This window comes from Engraulis encrasicolus, chromosome 10 (assembly GCF_034702125.1).
Source record: "Engraulis encrasicolus isolate BLACKSEA-1 chromosome 10, IST_EnEncr_1.0, whole genome shotgun sequence".
Lineage (NCBI taxonomy): Eukaryota > Metazoa > Chordata > Actinopteri > Clupeiformes > Engraulidae > Engraulis > Engraulis encrasicolus.
The window spans coordinates 35,513,024-35,534,533 of record NC_085866.1 but is presented as its reverse complement, the minus strand read 5'-3'; the positions used below and the strand labels follow the sequence as shown (position 1 = coordinate 35,534,533).

Genomic DNA, 21,510 nt, shown 5'->3' with positions numbered 1-21,510 from the left:
CTGTTTCATAGCTCACACTGACATAACAAACCAGGAACTCTGATCGCTGTCTCAATAAAGAGCCCAAAGGAAGGCCGAGGAGGAAATAACTCGGACTATATCGGGCTGAATTGTTTCCTTGTGGGCATTTTTTTTCTTTGTCTCGTCTGTCCAGCTGTTGCTGAGGTGACTGGTTCTCATGAGTGTCTGTGTGACAATGCAAGACTGACCTTATCAGCTGTGAGCAGGTGATCTCTAACGCTGCTGCTGCTGTTGTTTTCTATGGCTGTGTTGCAGGGCCCAGTAACCAGGCATGCGTAGGGGGTCCAGACCGGCCCACCTCATCCTCCCTGGCGTCCCTCTACCCAGCGCTGGAGTATCGCGCCATCATGCAGGAAATGTCACCCACTGCCTTTGGTGAGGGCAAGGCCATGCCAACTGCTGTTGCCTGGCATACAGTCACCCGGATCATCCAGCTCATTCATAAAGATTTGAATCAGTTGATAACAAATCGTTTTGTTGATGTTACATAGCTTTGCATTTTACATTTCCTCCTCATCCTTTCGTTAAGGGTAGAGAGTTATGTTTCGCCTGTAGGATGTACATTAAGTCAAAGGGTTTCTATATTAGACGGAGGTCCGTGTTTCACAAGTCTTTGTGGAAAGATGGAAGTGGTGGTTTATCATGTGAATGAAAGATGTTGTAACTCTGATTTAGTGACTGATATGAAAGAACTCTGTTGGGGGAAGGAAGTGATGAAGCACTTGGCAATGTAGAATTGTGTGCACCATAAACTGGATGACCCTGGTGCGCGCAAAGCATCTGGTAGTTTTACAAAGAGCAATAGACACAAAATGGTGTGTTAATATTTCAGTGTCTTATATAGTAAGCAAATATCCCCTACCTTTGATATTGTTTGAGAGTTTATAGTGCCGATGGCTGTGGAAAAAGCAAATTGGTCACAGAATTAATCTCAGAATCAGATGTTAGTCACCACGTCTGGTATTCCCCTTGGAGATGGACTGTTTTATCTCGTTTTCACACAAAAACACGAATCTACTGGAATAATGTGCTCACTCTAGTTGGATATAGTACTATTACAGTTATTGAGGGTTTTTTTCCACAGATGGGCTAAAGAGCTCATTAAAATCTATTTGATCCTTGCCAGAATATGTATGTATCTCCCTAAAGCATTCACCGACCAGACTCAAAGACTCAAAGATCAAATGGGCAAGAATGATGGATCGCTCTCTTCTATTATTCTCAGTTGGCAGCAGGAGACAGATGATTTGGCTATGCCTTATCAGTGTCTCATCAAAGAATGCTGAAGATACGACTAGTGTAGAAAGTGTTATGAAAGTGTATATTTTCAAGACCACACGTGTGTTATGTTAAGAGTAAGACCTCTAAATATGATTTCTCTTAAATGCATTCACCGACCAATATTTGTGTATTATATCCGTCAAAGAATTATCAAAACATTACTAGTATATAAGTATATTTTGTTAGGATGCCATATGTGTTGTGTTATTATGACCACTAAATACGATTTGTAGTTTTCTGAGTGAGAAGTCCGCACACACTTAAAATCCTTTTGGTTGTCTTTTATTATTTCATGGCTGGATTACGTTTTGACAGATTCTGTTGAAGTCTGATGAAGACTGTTGCAGTCGAAACGTAATTCTGCCATGAAATAATAAAAGACAATAAAAAGTGTGCAGACTTCTCACTCAGAAAACTACAGTCGCCCTTTGTCCTGCATCTGTGCACAATCTTCACCTTCAACTTTCACTAAATACAATTTGTCTGGCAGGTTTGACAGACTGGGAGGATGACGAGATTCTGGCCTCGGTCTTGGCGGTTTCACAACAAGAGTACCTCGACAGCATGAAGAAGAATTCGACACATAGAGAACCTTCTCCGGACAGCAGTTGATGGAGGCAGCAAGCTGCACGGAGACGGGCACAACACAGGAGACCAATTCCTGTCTTTTCCTTCACTCGTTCTTTATCTTCCATCTTTACCTCTACCCATCCACCAATAAAGACCCTCCATTCATTGCCAGACTCTACAAGCCCTTCCCCACCTCACTCCTCCTCTTTCTAATACCATTGACACCATCATTGGACTTCTTTAGGTGCATGTTAAACACACAAATACCATTAAAAAAGAGAAAAGACTTAATTAAGATATCATGTCAAACATTATACTCTTAATGATTAATATAAGCTTGTTTTATTGTTTTGGATGAAAATACCTTTTTCTGGGAATAATAAAGGAGAACTTTCTGAAGAAATATTTTCTGGAATTCTTTGGAGTTCTTCGTTGTTTTTGTTTGCGTTGCTTATTTATTTTGGGGGTGGATGAATCTAGAAAATCTTGTGTTATTATATTCTGGCTTGGTGAGACCCATATGTGACATGAACGGACGTAGCCCCTACCATTGTTTTGCATTCTATTGATGGCCCCGTTATTTAATATAATGATTTCCCAACTATTTGATGGAAAGGAAGCTTAGCCGAAAATAAATAAATAATGGTAATGTTGTGAATGATCTAAAGTCACTTTTTGAAACTGTATCTGTTCATTGTTGCCCTCGGAGAAGGCCTCTAGGTGCAGAAACGAACAGTGTGTGTAGACCAAACGTTCCCAGGGAATTCGAGGATTCGATTGAGTGATACATAATAACCAAATTTTGATGCGTGGGAAACTGGTGCAGTTGATCTGACTGTGTGTATGGAAGCTCAACAATTGCCTTTGGGGCTCGAAATAGCGTAACTAAAAACAAGCACGTATTAACGTAGCCTACGATGTTGTATCTTTTTTTCTAAAGAATATTAAATAGATCCACTCCTAATGACCTGCCTTCTTCCTTCCTCAAGAAAGGCGCGCGCGGCGCTACTTTACTGGAAGCTGATTGAGCAGTTGGATTCGGAGAAAAACCAAACATTGTCTCATTAATATTCAAATATGTAAATTAAGATGCGCTACGATTGGATGACTATTCAAAATACTATGAAGGAAATGGCTCTGATAGGTCACTGTTTTTTGACTGGGCGTGGCTACCGATGTAAACTTAAAACGGCAACAAACTTTGAGAGAGCACATTCTGACATGCGTTCGCTTCGCTAACATCGCGCCAACGTACTTGCGAATTTAAATGGAGTTCTGGTGGATTTACTAAACTGGATTTTGGGTCGATATTGGATTATATCCTGATCATTCAGTGTTTGTGTTTTTTCGATTTTTTTGAAAGCTATCAAAATGTTGGACAACCTCATTGTTGATATACATTTGGAGCAAACGGAGGATGGAAGGAGCAAAATTGGTAAGCGAAATCCCTTTATTTTTTTTACAATGAAGCCCAACTATTACAACGTTGATATCAATATTTCAAAACGAATAGCCTGGACTAGGTATCCGCCCTTATTACGAGTCTGTCTTGTAAGCTACTTAACTTAATTGCATCTACCACACGCCCGAAAATAATACACTATCACATTCACAGGACATTTTACTTCACTTTCTGTTGTTATCTGCCCCCCGATGATCACATCGACTGCCCGGATAACATGGGCTACTCTAGTTTAGTTAGTTAGCATGTAATAGTGGGCTATACAGTATGCGCCTGTGCTTATTGTTTATTTTTTCCGCCCGGCGACTAAACTAACTCCCACTTCTCCCCGCAAACAACAGGCAAGGAGCCCTTTGAGAAGCAGTATCAGCTTGGTTCCCTTCTGGGGAGCGGCGGTTTCGGGTCTGTGTTTGCCGGTCAACGCATCTCAGACGGGTTGCAGGTGTGTGTGGGAAATTTCTCTCAGGGGAAATGTATTTGGTTACTTTGAGTATTTGGGATTGAATACAATAGAATGTTGTCGTTTGCTTTTAATTCCGTGAATTAACCAAAGCGTTCCTTTCATTTCAGGTTGCAATTAAACAGATATCATCTGATAGAGTACAGCAGTGGGCGACACTGGTAAGATTTATTTATTTATTTTCATCCCAAGTTTTCTTTGTTGTTTTTGTTTGATCTCAACACCCACATTCATTGTCTACAATGCACTCGCTCTCACATCAGAGGTGTTAGTGCGCCATAGTTCTGTGTAGTGCGCCCTCTAGCGGTGGGAAATTAGCGGGAAGGAAAAACCCGTTTGTTTTGGATGACGTAGCAATGACGAGCTTTCCAAAACAATGTTTTGAAACGCGCTGGTATTTCCCCCAGGACAAACCCTTTTCAAAGAGAAAAGGCTAAATGCGTCAGTTGTTATTCTGATAGGCTAATGGGCAGTTAATCGTGTTCACAATCAAATAACACACTAAGTCTGTTGTTATTACACTGTGTTGATTATTTTCACCAGTTTATTGCAGTGTTATTGTGTCATTAGTAATAGGCCTACCCGGAGTTACACCGTCCTCAGAAAGTCTATGCCAAATCATCTATGTTGGCTCAGCCAACTTGGCTGAATGTACTCTATGCTATAGTACATGTAGGCCTAATGACATGTGAATAACCACATTCTCTACCTATTTGTTACAGCCCGATGAACCAAACCTTGTCCCCATGGAGATTGCTCTGCTTCTGCGTCTGAGTGGTAGTGGACCAAGTCAAGGCAAAGCCCACTGCGGGGTCATTAGGATGTTGGATTGGTTCGAGGTTCCAGACCGAGGCTTCCTCATCGTCTTTGAGAGGCCACAGCCGTGTCAAGATCTCTTCGACTTCATCACAGAGCGGGGATGTCTCGAGGAGCACATTGCCCAAAGGTAGGCCTTCAGTTCAGAGTAGGCCTACAAACAGACTACTCTGTTATTGTTATTGTGAGATTGACCTAGCTAAGAGCATTGGTTTGTCATCTGACCACATCTGATATGTTGTCCCTTGTGTTGTAGGTTTCTGAGGCAGATTGTTGAGGCCCTGCAGTTCTGTGAGTCGCGGGGGATTGTACATAGGGACATCAAGGATGAGAACGTGCTCGTGGACACACGCACTGGAAAAGTCAAGATCATCGACTTTGGATCTGGTGCTCTCCTGAAAGATGGAAATTACACAGATTTTGAAGGTATATTGTTTATATCTGATTTTGGAACGCATTAGCACCACAAACATGAAAACCAAGCGCATGATTCATATCTGTTCTGTCTTACTAATAAGTTTCCCTTTATTCATTGTTGTGTTTACAGGAACAAGAGTGTACAGTCCTCCTGAGTGGATAGTGAACCACAGCTACCAGGCCAGGCCTCTCACGGTGTGGTCACTCGGAGTGCTCCTCTTTGACATGGTGTGCGGTGACATCCCATTTGAAAGGGACAGAGAGATTGTGCAAGCCAAGCCTAGTTTCACCAAGCGCATCTCTAAAGGTGAGCCTCCACCCCCATCCACTACCCTTCATCTTCCTTGTTACCTCAATGTGCCTTTGGAGATAAAAGCCTGTATGGTGTTGTATTGTGTACCCAGTACTGACCCAAGGCTGTCCTTTGCTACTTGTTCCTCTCCAGAGTGCCAGTCGCTGATCCTGTGGTGTTTACAGTACCGGCCTGAGGACCGGCCGAGTCTGCAGGAGATCTTACTACATCCCTGGATGGACACCTGTGATGATCTAGGAGATCTGTCTGAGGAGCAGAACATCATGCCAAGCCTCTAATTTATACAGACGGTGCTGGGCTGTTTTTTCAGTCCCACTGTCTGTTTTTGTTGTTTTTCTCCTAACGGACTGTTAATTTATGATGAGTTCCTGTGCTTTTGACTGAAGCAGGAGGGTTCTGTTTTGGATTGAGATACAACCAATATTTGGTCCTAGCACAATGTGGAGGATTATCTCATGTTAAATTATTTTGTTTTGTTTTGTTGTCAATGCTATACAATTGTGGAAATTGGAAGATTATTATTTTTATTTATTAGGGAGTTTTATTTTGTTACATATTTATATGAAGAGAGAAGTTATTTATTGAAGGTCAAAATAAGAAAGAGCAAGAGAGAAGTTGCTGATACCTCCCATTGTATTCAAATCCAAATTCAGGCCAAGAATGTTAGCATTTTTTGCCGTAAGACCAAAACTGATACATTGTTTAGACCTGGTTTTACAGGTTGTATCTGTGGAATTTTCACCTTGTTTAAGAGGTAACAAAGACCAGGGATCCTATTTCAAATTCCCACCTTCGTAACAATAACAAAGAGCACTACTGATCCTCCTCACAAGACCTGGAGTACATTGGAGCTTTGGGAATGGCATCACTGGACTAATGAAACATGAGATTGTAGCTGAGAAGCTTTGGGGTTGCCTTATTTTAAACAACAAGTATTCAAAAAAAAATGTGGGAAATTTCAAATTCTACTGCCAAATGTGGAATTCTAAACAACCAATAAGTCATTGTCTATTTTTATTATTAATGTTTTGGAAGGCTTCACAACTCCTGGTTTTTTTTGTGTGAAAAAACACTTGTCCACTTGTCTTGTAGTGGTTGTTTAACACAAGGTGCTAAGTCAAAGGGAGCTCAGCAAAAGCAATGTCACCCTGAAGTTTTTTTGTTTTTTAATCTGGACTTTGTCAGTCTGGGTTGGAATGCATTGTTAATACTTGAGTATTGTTTACTGTAAATCTTTTAAATAAGAGTATACTGAATGTCTTTACACTGTACAGAGTTTGCAAATAAAACAATGCTTGCCATTGTTAACATCACATTTTTGTCTCTGTTTTCACTTACAGTAAATTGACATACTGTAGATAGTGTCCAGTCATATGAGCAATTAGCCTACTTCAGATATCAAAATAAATAGACCAACAATAGGAATATCATCCTATACTTATAGCTCAAGTGTTCACATCCAGTGGCTCAAAGGATGAATACATTCATATTATTCCTCATAAGGTAATACTTAATTTAAGCCAATGTATTTTTGACCATGCTGGGGTCAGGTTTACCACAGAAAGCTCATATGGCACACACTAAGCTTATACAAATGAAGCTACAGTTGGTTGTGTGACCAGGCCTTCCTTTTTTGGATATGCATAGAGTTGCTCCATGCCGCATCCTGACTCTCCTGCTGGATGTGTGCACTTTAAGCCACCCTCAACTATTGAGGTCAACCCCTCCACCATTGAAAGATGTATAGTACAATGTGTGTGTGTGCGTGCGCGTGTGTGTGTGCTTCAACAGGGTACCCAGGGGATGTCAGACAATTAGTTTCAGTATCGCCTTGTAAACAAAAAAGACACAACAAGACTGTCATGCCAAAATGTATGAGAAGCCTTCCGAGAATGCCAGAAGTGTTCTGGAGGAAGTAATAATGATATTATTTATTGTAGTAATAATAATAATAGATGGGGCTTTCTGTATTTGGATCTAAGTTAAAAATAAGGAGTTAAGATTTGTTTCCCCCTGAAATGAGGGTCCACTCTTCCAACTAGTTCACTCACAACAACAGTGAAGGTTCTCCCAAAGAAGCAGAACACTTCAAACAACTGGGGAAATGTCCGACTGTTATCAGCATGTATTGGCCAGCTCCAGGCCACCAGACTGCTGAACTGCTCTACTATGGCCACTCCACAACCAAGTCTAGTCCATCAACACTAGTCGCTCTCTTGCTGTGGTGTATGAAGTAGAAGTAGCCTACTCTTATAGTGTATCCTTCTTATTAGGTACAATGGGATAACAGGCATATACACTATATGGAAGATTGAGTAATAATGTTGTAATTACATCTGTAAGAGACAAGTACTGTTACTTCCACTTCTACATCTACTTTTTTCCATATACCTCTGCTCTCTTTTGGCTTTATTATCAGCCTGACACATCTCCCCAGCCAGCTGTTAACAGGTGACCATCCCACCATATGATCAGAGCGTCTGTAGCACAATACATTTGACCACAGCTTTTGAGCCAGACCTTTTTATGAATTGCAGCTATATAACTCAAAACTGCACTAAGGTATTTGACTGATGACATTTCCATGTATTGGCAACTGTGAAAGAGTGAGAAATTGTGCATTCTGTCAACATTCAAAGGCACTTGGCTTATTGATAGACAATAGATATCCCAATCTAAGAGGTAGATCTAGAATCCCTTTGTCTTTATTTTGAGGGCAAAATAAATAGTCATAAAATCCTTCTTCCACTTGCTTTCTCTGACCTGACCTCTAACCTGACCAGTAAGTAGTAGTAGTCCTTTCTAGTAGTCAAGTATACTCATTCGTCCAACCAGGGTTTCCCAAATTGGGGTACGTGCACCCCTGGCAGGGGCAGAGCTGTAAGAGGGGCCCTATCAGTGTTTTGCCCTGGGGACCGGTGTGCAATTGTTCCGCCACTGACCCCTGGGGCTGCGTGGCCTGCCACAAGGGCTGAATAAGAGCAATGGCTGAGATGAGTGTTTTTATACAGTGTTAATGAACATTGTAGTTTTTAATTGTTTAGTAAATTGTATGCTGGAAGGATCCATCTGAAGTGTAATTTAGTATGATTGACTAGACTTGTCATGCTACAAGTTCCATTGTATTGACGTCAGAAAAAACATCAGGTCTATTGGAAATAAGAATTACCCAAAATGACAGCATAATGCGCAACATTCGCTTAGGGGGTGCGCCAACCACATTGAAATGTACAAGGGAGTGCACAAGGGGAAAAGTTTGGGAACCTCTGCATGGAAGAGTCCTTTATTTGAAGTGGTACATCTTGGCCTATTATGCCACCTGCTGGAAACAAAATGTAAGTCTCAGCTAAACCAGAGCCAGATAGTACTTAATAGAAGGCTACTGAGTAGTTACTTTACTGATCCCCAGGGGAAATTAAGGTGTCAAGTAGCTTACTCATAATGCACACAATGGCAATTGCAAGACATACATACACAAAACAGACATTAAAGGGACACTGTGCAGGAAATGGTCAAAAAAGGTACTGCAACTATCCTGCTTATTGAAATTGGGCTGCCTATTGACAAATTTGATCTTTACATGAAAGTTTATTAAGTATTAAATACAAATATTTTCTAGTATGGTCCAAGTACAGTCATTTTTGCAGCTAAAAATGGCTATTTTTGGAAATTCAAAATGGCGGACCAAGGAGCAGATCCCCTTTTCATGCATGAAAAGTGCAATTTTTCCAGTCATAATGAATACTTTGAATTTGATGGTGGTGGTAAGTATTCATGAAAAAGGTAACATTAGTGAATGAGCAGCATGCATTCTGGAAATAAACAACTAAAAATCTCACACAGTGTCCCTTTAAGACAGGTCAAAGTTTAGTCAAGTCACCCTTACACCTCAAGCGGAGCCATGGCTAGACTGTCAATGAGCAAGGCACCACACATTGCTCCAGGGACTGTAACCTATAACCTGTATATTACTGTAAGCTACTTTGGATAAAAGTGTTGGCTAAGTGTAAAGTGTAATGCAATACAATGTTGGGAATTTGGTAGAACAAAATAAACAAATAGATGCTGACTAAATTGGTAAAGTAATATGTTTCCCCTTGAAGACACATTTCAATAAGGGGCACAACTCTTTATAGGCATCTTTTTGTTTTTCTTTTTAATATTTTTTGGGGATTGTAGACCTTTATTTTTGATACAGTTTGAGGGATGACAGGAAGTGAGTGGGAAATGACCTCGAGCCAGAATCGAACCCAGGTCCCCAGCATGAGTCAGTTATTCTCTAAAGAGAATTATTTTGCATAAACAACTTATTACTATGCTTTATAAAGAATCTCTCAGGCGTTGTGCTCCTGTACATTCATAAGCCCATAGGTAACAAAAATGCACAAAATCCACAACATCAGCACAGACAAAAAGAAGCGTAACAGTCACTATTCTGGCTTGGAGTTGGACTAATTCATAGGCGTGCAGGCGAACCTCTGAAAGCATACTTGACTACATGACCCTTGCAGAGAGGTCAAGAGGTACACAGGTAGGCCACCTATAAGTTATATTTGTGTAAGGAGCAGGCAACCAAGGCACTATGGGGCACAATTAATTGAAGCTGTAGGCCTACCCCAGTTGGGGAAAAAATGGATAGCCTAATGTAGTTGTGTTTTGCTCATAGATTGTATATTAACTGTGATGTAGGCCTATACCTTCTATGGTTTTGCTCCAGAAAAAAAGTGCCACCATTATTACCATTTTTTTATTTCTTCTTCTTGTTCAGTGTGTCTTAATATTAGTTGTGTTCTTCATTGGCTGCATCTGTCAATAATGGTTGTTGTTGTTGTAGCTGCTGCTGCTGCTGTTTGTTGGTTGTTGTTCACTCATTCAAAATTCTGCGGCAAGAATCCTAACAAGAACCAGAATGAGAGAGCACATCTCTCCTGTCTTGGCAGACCTGCACTGGTTACCTGTCTCATACAGAATCGACTTTAAGATTCTGCTCACAGTATTTAAAGCATTAAATGGACTTGCCCCTAGTTATATCTCAGACATGCTCTCTTTTTATGCCCCTGCTCGAGCTCTCAGGTCCACTGATGCCAAGCTGCTAAGGACCCCCACCCCCCCGCAGAAGAAGATCGGCGACGCCACGTTTGCCTGCTATGCGCCCAAGAGATGGAACGCCCTCCCCATCGAGATCCGATCAGCCACCTCCGTCGACTCCTTCAAGAAGCAGCTGAAGACCCACCTCTTCATCCTTGCCAACTCCTAGCTGCCAAGGCGTCATAGTGTCCCAGCTGCCGCAGCGCCCTTACTACTCGCAACCAGCCCTGGCAGGGGGCTCCCCTAGGTGGCCGCTGGTCTCTGCCTGAGGTTTCTTCCTGACTATAGGGGGTCTTTTTTCTCAGACCTCACTGAGCTTTTTTTTCCCCCTTACAAACTATGAATCAAGCGAAAGGGAGTTTTTCCTCACCCCTGATGCCACCAGGGGCCGCACCTGAGCGCCCAATCTCTGTGTGACTATCTATATGATAGGCCCAGCCACTATTACACATCTAAGAATCCTGGTCCTAACCTACGTTGACCTTATGACTCTACATTCTCTGTCTATCTCTTCTTCCTCTGCCTTCCTGCTTTTTCTGCCTCTCCTCTATACCTCTCCTTTTAAATCTATCTCTAACAATGTTTTTTCCCATTTGTTAAGCACTTTGAGTTACATGCCTTGTATGACACAGTGCTATACAAATACAATTATTATTGTTGTTGTTGTTGTTGTTGTTGTTGTTGTTGTTGTTGTTGATGATGATGATGATGATGATGATGATGATGATGATGTTGATGATGATGATGATGAGCTGTCAAAATGGGGACCGAGTCAAAAAAAAGGTTGGGAACTACTGCCCGGTGTTGTAGAACAAGGGCCGTTGCATTCCACCTGGGGGTGTCTGACAACACTTCAGAACATTGGAAGACGTCAAATTTCATCCGCTATTCCGCTTGCACGCAGTTGCGAGCTTCTTCCTTCTACCAGTCAAGAAAAACATTTGATGAATAGCCTTGGTGTGTGACATAACGAAACAGCTGATGTATGTGGGTTGTACAGTAGATGGCAGACTTTTGTCGAAGATGCGGGAAGTCTTGAACGCGCTACGGGCCAATGACAGCTATCGCGGCTGTCAGACAAGGCGGATATCCTGGATCTGAGACAGAGGTGGATGAATGTAGCTAGGGAGGAGGAGATGCCTAGTAAGAAACCTTGTAACACAACTAGGCTTGGGAAGCTGGATTCAAATCTACCCTGCATTTCAGTTTTGCATGCACAGTGGGAATTACTGTGATATGGCGTTTAGCTAGGCTACTCCATAGTCTGACTGCAGTCGCCAAAGTACAGTTTATTTAAAGCGAGGTGGGGTTGGAGCAAGTCTCCGATTTATTGTTAGCTTGCCAGTGTAAATTATTTGTGGGGCTGAGGCTTGTTAGCTTGAGCTAGTTCTCTGCACTGAAACGTCAATGCCAACATGGCAGGGAGCAACCAAGGCCCAAGCTCTGGAGTTGAGGATAGGAGTTTTCGGAGTAAACAAAATGAAGGTAAAGTGAGATCAAGTAACGTCAAAATCTGAGAAATTGCACGATTTCGATTATTTCATAACTGTACGTACGGTGAAAGTTGGTGTCCATCCCGTCATGTTTTTCTTACCTGTTTCAATAACCAGCTAGCTGCCTGATATCCTCTGACGTTAGCAGTGTTAACTAAACATGACCACAATTGCACCAGATGCAGTATATCAATGTATATTAGAAAACAATCATCAGGATTTATCGTAAACGTAACGTAATAAGACTATCCAATGACTCATCGCCGTTTTACTTCTAGTAACCTTCACTCATTGAACTTAGGATAGCATCAGTCAGATCCCAGGTGTGGAACCTTAGCTAGCATTGGACTCAAACAAATATCTGCTTATTTCAAGTGATGTTCAGTTCCATGTCCTTGTAGGATATTGTTACTATCATCTATTTACGAGATCTGTTGCGAAGCCTTATCTGTCTAGAATAATTAAATACAACGACAAATCGATCTGCCAAAACTGGGGTTGCTAGTCAGCTTACAAAATGTAAGCTGAATTTTTAATTGCTAGCCTGGAGTCAGACAGTAGAAAAATTAGACCCCAAAACATTGGGAAGTGTAGTCAGGTAGAAGGTGAAAATGCATCACAATGTAACGTAAATGATACAGTGAAAGAACCACCCTATCTAACTGATAAGATAAGATATTCAGAATATTAAATAAACATTAGATCCTGCGATGAACGTCAAATCAAAAAAGTACAAGATGTGTTCTGTAACACTGTACATTTCTCCATACATGAGCAACAGCAATGAGGAAAGGTAACCCTTTTCCAAGCACTTTGCTAGCTACGTGTAAGTTAGAGTCTTTTGTCTGGTCTACGTGGGTTTGGCTACTACACGACATTCAAGTAGAACGAGTTTTCAAGAATAATAACCTCCAGTTTCTAAGAAGCCAATAATGCCCAGGACTTGAACTTGAAGTGTTGTATGCTTAGGCTACTATCTGGGCTGGTAGGTCTACCACTTGGTTTATTTATGCTGGAGTTATCCCTTGAGGTTGCACCTTTATTTACCTACTGCAAGAACACTGTCCTTATTGATAATGTTGTAAATGGATGTCTTTGTGCAGTTTTGTGAGTGTTGGTGTTTACCTAGGGTGTTCCTAGTCTGCCATTTTGCATCCAGTTTTCTTGGGATATCGGCCTACGCATTTTGCAAAAGTTTGATGTACTTTTTCATGTATTTTCGTTTTAATAACAGCTAGCATGTATGAGTAAATCTATGTATGTATTCCTCCTGAATTTGTTTTCTCTGAAAGGTTGGAGAAACTCTTGATGTAATAAACAAGTTTGTCAGTCTTCAGGTTTGCTATTCCAGTCAACATAACTGTTTCCTTTCCTTAGCAGTCTGGTGGAAAGCTACAACTGGGATTAGAGTGCAGTTAGACTGAGGAGAGTAAGCAAAGCAAAATGCAGGATGTGTGTGGAGAATAAGAAGACCCAGTGCTGTTTTGGAAGACCTAATAGTTGATCTTTTTGGTGTTTTGGATTGTGTACGTTTGCTTGAAATGTTTAATTCCGTACATGTGTACTTTCATCAACAAAGCTGTTTCTGATTGTGATCCTGAATTCTTCGCCTTGTTCCCTTGCAAACAGAGGTGAACAAGAAGTTGAAGTACATCAGTTTGGCCATCCTGGTCATCCAGAATGCCTCGCTCATCCTCAGCATCCGATATGTGCGCACGTTGCCGGGCGACCGCTTCTTCGCCACCTCTGCTGTCGTCATGGCGGAGCTCCTCAAAGTCGCCACCTGCCTGCTCATCATCCTGTTCCAGAAACGGGGTAAGAAATCTAAATCACTTGTTGGAGGTCAGCAAATATACACAAAAGTTCATGTTAGGATTATGCACTTTTGTTCCCTTTTGTCTACAATCCAATTGTGCTCAAGCACCAGACATAGAAATGTTGATTTTTTTTACGTTGTCTATTATTTTTTTGATTTTTTTTTTATGCTGACTAAATTGGATTTTGCTCAGCCTGCTTCAGAATGGTTGGCTCTGGGGATTTTGTATCCTGTCCTTAAAATACCAGAGTTATCTCAGCTGTGGTCATACTAGTAAAAACTGACAAGTTTCAAGCAAACTAGACTTCTTGTTGAACACGCCATTCAACCTCCCAGTGCCGTTGTGTCACATTTTTATGTCAAATTCCGATGGTGCATTTCTTCTGCCATTCTGGTGTGATGGTAATTTGCCATTGTTCACCCTACTCTACTGCTACTGTTTGGAATTTGAAGCACTATGCCAATACTGTTTGAGATGATTCATATGCAAGACGGCATAGGAATGCATTCATAATGTGCTTTCTCTTGGTTTCTCTTGGTATGTCGGTAGGCAAGCTGACAGAGTTTGGGCTGTTCCTGTACGACTCCATAGTGGTCCAGTACAGGGACACGCTGAAGCTGGCCGTCCCATCCCTCATCTACACCCTGCAGAACAACCTCCAGTATGTGGCCATCTCAAACCTCCCAGCCGCCACCTTCCAGGTGAGAGTGCACTGCCCCCACACCATGTAAACACACACACACACACACACACACACACACACACACACACACACACACACACACACACACACACACACACACACACACACATCAATATAAACGTACACTTCACTGACCATTCAAACTGGTTTGGGAACTTTTTTCTATTGAGAAGGAAACGAGGCATTACACAATCCTTTCTTAAATGACTAACATTAATACTTGTGGCTTAAAGCATCCGTGAAGGAGAAAACTCTCATCCTGCATTGTCATTAAACATCATTCATGTCAGCTATGTAGCCTAGGTCTTCCCTCTAGAACAAGGGTGGGGAACCTCTGTTTTGAGGGCCGTTTGCGGCCCTTGAGGCCGTTTTATCCGGCCCCCGATATAGTTTTAATGTTATGCAGCTTCACATGAGATATGACATATTTTGTAAAGGAAACTCAGAAAATACATTTGCAATACAATTACATTATATTCAGGGGACCTAGAGAAGGTGGGGTCTGTTTTAAAGGTAGCTGCCTTAAATTTAGGCCTAAAGTGCAGGGGGAAATCCTGGCTTTTGTTCATAATACGGCCCTCGGATGACTTTTACGGCCCTCGAATGAATTTGAAGTGGCCCCTTGAATTAAAAAGGTTCCCTGTTCTAGAACAACGTCCAACATTCAAACCCTTTTCCAGTCGTCACATTTCCAGGTGGGCCAGAAAGAAGAGCCCAGCCCAGCCAATGACTGGATCAGCCCTGAAGCTATAACACAAAAGAAGAAGAATTTACCACCCCTCTGCTGCCCTTTGACTCACTTTCCCCTGTCATTTAATCTGTGTCTTTCCTCTCAGGGCCACTACGCTGCAAACCAGATGTATCGGCTGGCCTGGCACAGTGTTTAATTACCCTGCGTTCTCTCTGCGTTGCTTTCTCTATCTGTCGGTCTCTGTCTCTGTCTCTGTCTCTGTCTCTGTCTCTGTCTCTCTCTCTCTCTCTCTCTCTCTCTCTCTCTCTCTCTCTCTCTCTCTCTCTCTCTCTCTCTCCCGAGGTCACTACTGACCTATACAGATTAGAAAATGGTCAGTGTCTGATGTCTGGGATCTTGAGTGGGAGGGGATGTAAAGATACACTTTCAGACTTGCAATTGGTTCTGATAGCTTGGCGCCATCCTATTGTGAATAATCATATCCATGATAACAAATCTAATTGAAAAAGTACTTTTCCAGACACCCATGTTCAAGAAATAGATTATATATCCTTTCTTTCTTTCTTTCTTTCTTTCTTACAAATATTCTCCATGTACGTGTCTTACATTATTTTCCTCCCTCCCTTTGCCTCCCTAGGTCAAGAAAAAGATTGTCTGTTCTTTCTTTCTTTCTTTCTTTCTTTCTTTCTTTCTTTCTTTCTTTCTTTCTTACAAATATTCTCCTGTTAGGCAATGGAGATATATATTATGGTGATTGACGTGAGAGACCCCCACAGAGATAATTTTTTATGGTTTTTTTGTCAAGGGAATGGGACCTCAGGCCCCATTGGCCCCCTTGTAATTCGAACTATGAGTGTCTTGCATTATTTCCCTTCTTACCTGTGCATTTCGACCCCTGCAGGTGACGTACCAGCTGAAGATCCTGACGACGGCCCTGTTCTCGGTTCTGATGCTGCGTAAGAGCCTGTCGCGGGTGCAGTGGGTGTCGCTGCTGCTGCTGTTTGCCGGCGTGGCCATCGTGCAGGTGCAGCAGGAGAGCAGCCGACAGAAGGAGAGCGTGGCGGCAGTGGCGGCGGACGGCGACGGGGGCCCCGAGCAGAGCTACGGCAAGGGCCTGGTGGCGGTGGTGGTGTCCTGCCTGTCCTCGGGCTTCGCCGGCGTCTACTTCGAGAAGATCCTGAAGGGCAGCTCGGCGTCGGTCTGGATGCGCAACGTGCAGCTGGGCATCTTCGGCACGGCGCTGGGCCTGCTGGGCATGTGGTGGAACGACGGCGCCGCCGTGGCCGAGAAGGGCTTCCTATTCGGCTACACCTCCATGGTGTGGGGCGTGATCCTCAACCAGGCCTTCGGGGGCCTCCTGGTGGCCGTGGTGGTGAAGTACGCCGACAACATCCTGAAGGGCTTTGCCACCTCCTTCTCCATCATCATCTCCACCGTGCTGTCCATCTACCTCTTCGGCTTCCACGTGGACCTGCTGTTCACGGCGGGCGCGGGGCTGGTGATCGGCGCCGTCTACATGTACAGCCTGCCCAAGACGAGCGCTGTGCCCACTTTGTCCTCCACGTCCTCCTCGTCCCCCATGAACCAAAGGAGAAGAGATGACACAGAGATGGAGGCTTTCCTTGCAAAGTCAGTTGTGGTGAAATGATTCTTCTTCTTCTTCTTCTTTCCTCCTCCTTTTTTAGTTTTTTTAAATTGTTTTTTGTCCTCCCTCTTTTTCCTTATGTATTCCTGACCGTCTCCTAACAACTTCTTACTGCTTACTGGACTTTTTCTAACCCTCTTCATAAGATGTGATCTTTCCTCTTCCCTCCGTTTTTTGTGTTGCCTTTTCCCCCTAAAGTCTCCAAACTTAAACATTTCTCAGTGTTTTAGACTGAGGAGACGTGTACATGTGACAGCCGTGAAACCATGGCGACACGCTTTGTTGTGAAAGAGACCCCTCCTGCTTCTTTCTCAGGCCACATATTTCAATGGGGCTGTCTGGCACATAACGTAACGTTTCACTTGTACGTTTGCTATCTCTTTTTTTCATATTTTTTTGAAAAGCACAAGGTGCATTTGGCTATGTCTAACATACTAATGTCCACCAACTCTTGTCTCGCCAGCAAATGTGGCATTCACTCATGACTTTGTTGCCTATGTCACATTTTTATGGGGGATTCTTCGTTTTTTTGTGTGTGTGTATGTTGAATTCTTATTTTTTATTTTTCTATGGCCTCCCTTTTTGCCTTAAAGTTGATTATTTTTGATTTCCCAGATCAGTGGGATGCCTTATCACATGTGGATGTGAGTCAGTGCTTATGATCATGGTCAGACAAAGATCGCTCTGTGAAGTTCAACAGTTGACTGGTGCCCAATGAAGGCGCCTAGTAGCTAAACGAAGCTGTGCATTTGCCACACACCTTGTCCGTTGAAAATCATATTAATTAATTAACATTCACATACTGCTATCGAAACAAACATGGCACTGTTTTGTTGTCTTGTCATTCATTTTTTATTATCAAAAAGTAAGATCTTGTGAAGCATAATACACTTTCTATCCACTGGCAATATATTTCTATGTCATGAAGAACTTATGGTATAAAAAAACTTTATACCGCTGTGAATTTGTCAATGACGTACTGGAAAAATATCTTACAGAAATTAAGTACAGATTCATTGAAAAAATGTATATAAAATGTAAAGAATTCAGATTCACTATGCTGTACAGTTGTACAGGGCAGGTGGGCCATATAAACTATATCAGAAAAAAATATTTTATGTTAAAGAGTTTACAACCAGCTGACGTGCGGTCAGGGGATTGCCAATGCAGATTCATGTTTGTGATCTTCAGTGTATTATTCACACTAACAAGAGGAACTATGTGGGACTTACCAGCAGACTATACGATAACACACCCTTGGCACATACTCACCAGATTGTACACTACGGACTTCCTTACTATGCTGAAAATGTATTGGGTACTTTTTAGTAGTAACCTGTACCATTTTTTTTTTTTACTGGGCGGTTCAGTGGCCTCAATTTGGGTCGATTAACGGTCCAAACCTTCTACAAAAGCACCCGAAAGGGGTGGTAAGGTTAAGCCTGTACACTATGATGGCAGTGGCATCTGCTGCTGAAAATTCTCTATGCTGCAGACTAGCTGGCCTGGTACCCACACCGGAATGCTTTTTATCTTTTTTTCTTTTTTTGATCACCGCAAGAGCTTGTCTGTGAGGTTGGGATGGCTAGAAAGAAACATCACTTGTCCATCGAAATGGCACCTTATAAAACTAGAAATTGGGGAAGAAATCGGACTGTGTTTGTTGCTTATCTTCCCCTCCCTCAGTTCACAAATGGACATGCTGTGCCTTCTCCCAATCCTCATGTAAAAATGGACAGTACTGGACTGTAATATTAATAAGAGCTTTTTTTCTAAAGAAATATGTATAGTATCAAAAATGTTTTTTTCCCTGAGGTTTAATTAAGAGTTGTCTATCTATTTATGGTTTTTGTGGGTCTTTGTGTTTTTTGTTTTTTATGGCCATACCAAAAGTGGTCTCGTGTCAGATGACTGAAACAGGACATCAGCTGAGACTAAATGAATGTTCATAGATATTTATGAAGCAAAATCTTTTTTTTCTTTCCTCTATACTCTCTTGTCTCATGTTATGTTAAGTATCCGTTTGCTGTGTGGGTGTTGTATGCAGTTTTATGGTGAGGGGAATGTCGTGTCATAATCATACAGTGTTCAGCACACCTATATTGGGAAATGGAACAACATTTTTTTTTATTGGTAAGGGACTTTGGCCTCATTGAGTAATTGCATTCTGATTTTTTTTTTAATGATGGGATCAATGTATAATCAGGACAATGTGGAGTTTTAATGGATAACGTCTGCTGGCAGCTCTGATTTCCTGTGTCACTTTTCTGTTCTTCATGTTAAGAGTTGTGATTAGAGGCACTCTTGTGACATCAAAAGGGAAGGTGCTGAGATGGGCCTTGGTTTTGGCCTTCTTGTTGAGATGTTGGCGTGTTGTTGTCTTGCCTCATGTTTTCAGTTATTCATTACCAAGGCCAACTCAATCAGTCACAGACAACGGATGTGCAGTCATCTCATATCAGCACTGTAGAGTTTTTGCTTCTACATTGATTGCATTTATTGTTATGACTCGTACTACCTTGACACGTCTTTTATTTTGAAATGCATAAATGAATTGTAAAACTCTACCAGCCAATGGTTGGTTATGTTCTCATAATGGCCTCTTTCTTGAGGCGAACAATAAATTACATCTATTAGTGAACATTTTTTCTTATTTCTTATTAGTGTCGGACTTGTAAATATACTGATTTCATATTTTTTCACAATGATTTAAATAAAACAAACAAAAAATCATTTTAAGCTGTTTTACATGATTATATGCTGAAAATGTAAATAAATCAAATTGGATCGCCACTTTGTTGGTCTGATTTTTAGCAAAGACGTAACAAAATCCTGTCCTTACTAACCATGAATGATTCCTAATGTGGTTCAGTAGCCCCATATAAATGAATCGAAACTAATATACTAGAAACTAATAAACTAAAAACATATCTCTTAACCTTTGACTACTCTAGGGCATAGTTGATTTGATGGAAGAGTGGTTGAATAATGAGAATAAACTGACGTATGCAGATAATGACCTATCTCTCTGAAATGAATACCCTCACACACAAAGGGAGATTTCACATCAAAATAAGTTTCATCCAAATGGCCAGTGGACTGATGGACTCAGTGGACTTAGATTCTGGCATTCTTAGTCTTGTTACCATGACTGCTATTCTTTAAGACCCTTCCTTAGGGTCCTTACCCTCCTTAATTTATGACTTCCAGTAATGTTCGTCAAAAGGAGTGTCCTTGACAATCGAGTTGTTAACTACAGAAGGAAATGACAGTACCAAATATGATGCTTGTGACCAAGTGTGACCGTGGTTTCATTGTAGATTGTTGTGGCATAAAAGAAGCGTAAGCGTAACGACAAACCTCTAAAGTCAACTAATGACTGACCTGTCACATTGATGTATGCAGACCAATCCACTTCTTCAAGTCAAACCAGATTGTGCTTTCAAAATAAGGGTATGGCCCTTAAAGCATGCCTTAGGCCACTTCTATGACTGATGTTTTGTTGGGGATAATGAGAGCTTTCTGACTCACTGTGCCTTCTCCCTTTTTCTTTTTTTGCTTTTGTTTTCTAGGAGTTCCGGAAAAGAAAAGGGAAGCTGAGTTCATCACAGTCCTACTACAGCAATAAAAGTTTAGGTCCTGAGGGTTAGAAAAACCCTGCCAAACCAAATGTGAAACATGGATACACAACCATTCAAGTGCCTTCTCTTATCTGTAAGTTGTAGCATTGGATGGAAATGGAAACATTTCTGACTGTCGTCTGCCTTGCTGTAATGCATTATGATAATATTTTTCTATTATTCAACAATGATCAATGATCATATCATTCATGTGAATTTACGTACAGTATTGATGCACTAGGTACTGGGCCCAATCATGTGCTTTAGTCATTGGCTGCTATTTCATGGCTAAATTGTGTAGTGGTCATTCAGTGACATGGGAGTATCAGATTGTGATTGCATGTGTTTACAACATAACATTACATCTTATTACCTCACTCAGAAAGATGCCTTTAAAATATGTTTGTCTTTTATCGTTGCCCTCTCTCCATTTCGCTTTAAATGAAAGTTTTGAAAAGCACTCCTTAGGGCCTACACCCTTAGGGCCTACCCTCCTTCATTTTGAATACACTCTAAGAAAAAAAAACATTGGGAGCTTGACTTGTGATTTGATCTGTTAAACAACGGCACCACCTGCTGGTCTTCAGAAGACAGGGTGGTCCTCTTTTTTATGCTTATAAAAAAGCCTGTAACATTTCTCTCCTGCTACTTTCTATGGTAATACTGACAGCTGTCTATGCAATATATTGATACACTACATTGTGAATAACAACTATGAGGTTGAACTGTTGAAGATAAGATAGGACAACGTTTTAGAAGTTTTTGGGAATAATAGGAATCTGGTGCTACAACAACAAAACTGACTGAATGTATTGGAACTCACCAGTATTTTGAATAAAGAAATAGTATTTTTTAAATTGTGCTGATTGGTGGGTTTAATGTGGTGATGGTGGCATAATACAGTATACAGTAGATTAAAATAAAATAAGGAAAACAAAACCTGTTATTCTAATGTGTTTTTTTCTTTCAATCCATTTATTTTGGGAAATGTATAGTAAGAACAGACACTTGTGAGTCAAATGCTCCGATACAGAACCACTTTTTTTAGATGTTGTTAGGGTTTTTTGTTTTGTTTGGAACTGGGCTTTTATTATGATAACTGTATGATGAAAT

The 21,510-nt window shown here is 41.4% G+C and overlaps 4 protein-coding genes across 4 annotated transcripts in view; all 4 read left to right on the top strand.

Moving 5' to 3' along the window:
• The window catches only part of otud5a (OTU deubiquitinase 5a), a 43,910-nt gene extending 41,872 nt beyond the window's left edge, over positions 1–2,038 (top strand). Inside the window, exons 8-9 of the mRNA XM_063208716.1 lie at positions 277–396; positions 1,793–2,038. Of these exons, the coding sequence (XP_063064786.1) occupies positions 277–396; positions 1,793–1,914 (242 nt within the window). The 3' untranslated portion in view covers positions 1,915–2,038. The remainder of the gene's footprint in view (positions 1–276; positions 397–1,792) is intronic.
• uxt (ubiquitously-expressed, prefoldin-like chaperone) overlaps positions 1–21,510 on the top strand; it is a 228,878-nt gene that overhangs the window by 125,252 nt on the left and 82,116 nt on the right. The window lies entirely within an intron of this gene.
• On the top strand, positions 3,048–6,653 carry pim2 (Pim-2 proto-oncogene, serine/threonine kinase). The gene is made up of 7 exons (XM_063208717.1): positions 3,048–3,307; positions 3,676–3,776; positions 3,905–3,955; positions 4,517–4,740; positions 4,867–5,036; positions 5,158–5,334; positions 5,473–6,653. Exons 1-7 carry the CDS (start codon positions 3,244–3,246, stop codon positions 5,616–5,618), a joined length of 933 nt encoding a protein of 310 aa, XP_063064787.1. The 5' UTR covers positions 3,048–3,243; the 3' UTR covers positions 5,619–6,653.
• slc35a2 (solute carrier family 35 member 2) lies at positions 11,505–21,304 on the top strand. Its single transcript, XM_063208715.1, has 5 exons — positions 11,505–11,913; positions 13,551–13,736; positions 14,288–14,439; positions 16,034–16,761; positions 20,350–21,304. Exons 1-5 carry the CDS (start codon positions 11,844–11,846, stop codon positions 20,375–20,377), a joined length of 1,164 nt encoding a protein of 387 aa, XP_063064785.1. The 5' UTR covers positions 11,505–11,843; the 3' UTR covers positions 20,378–21,304.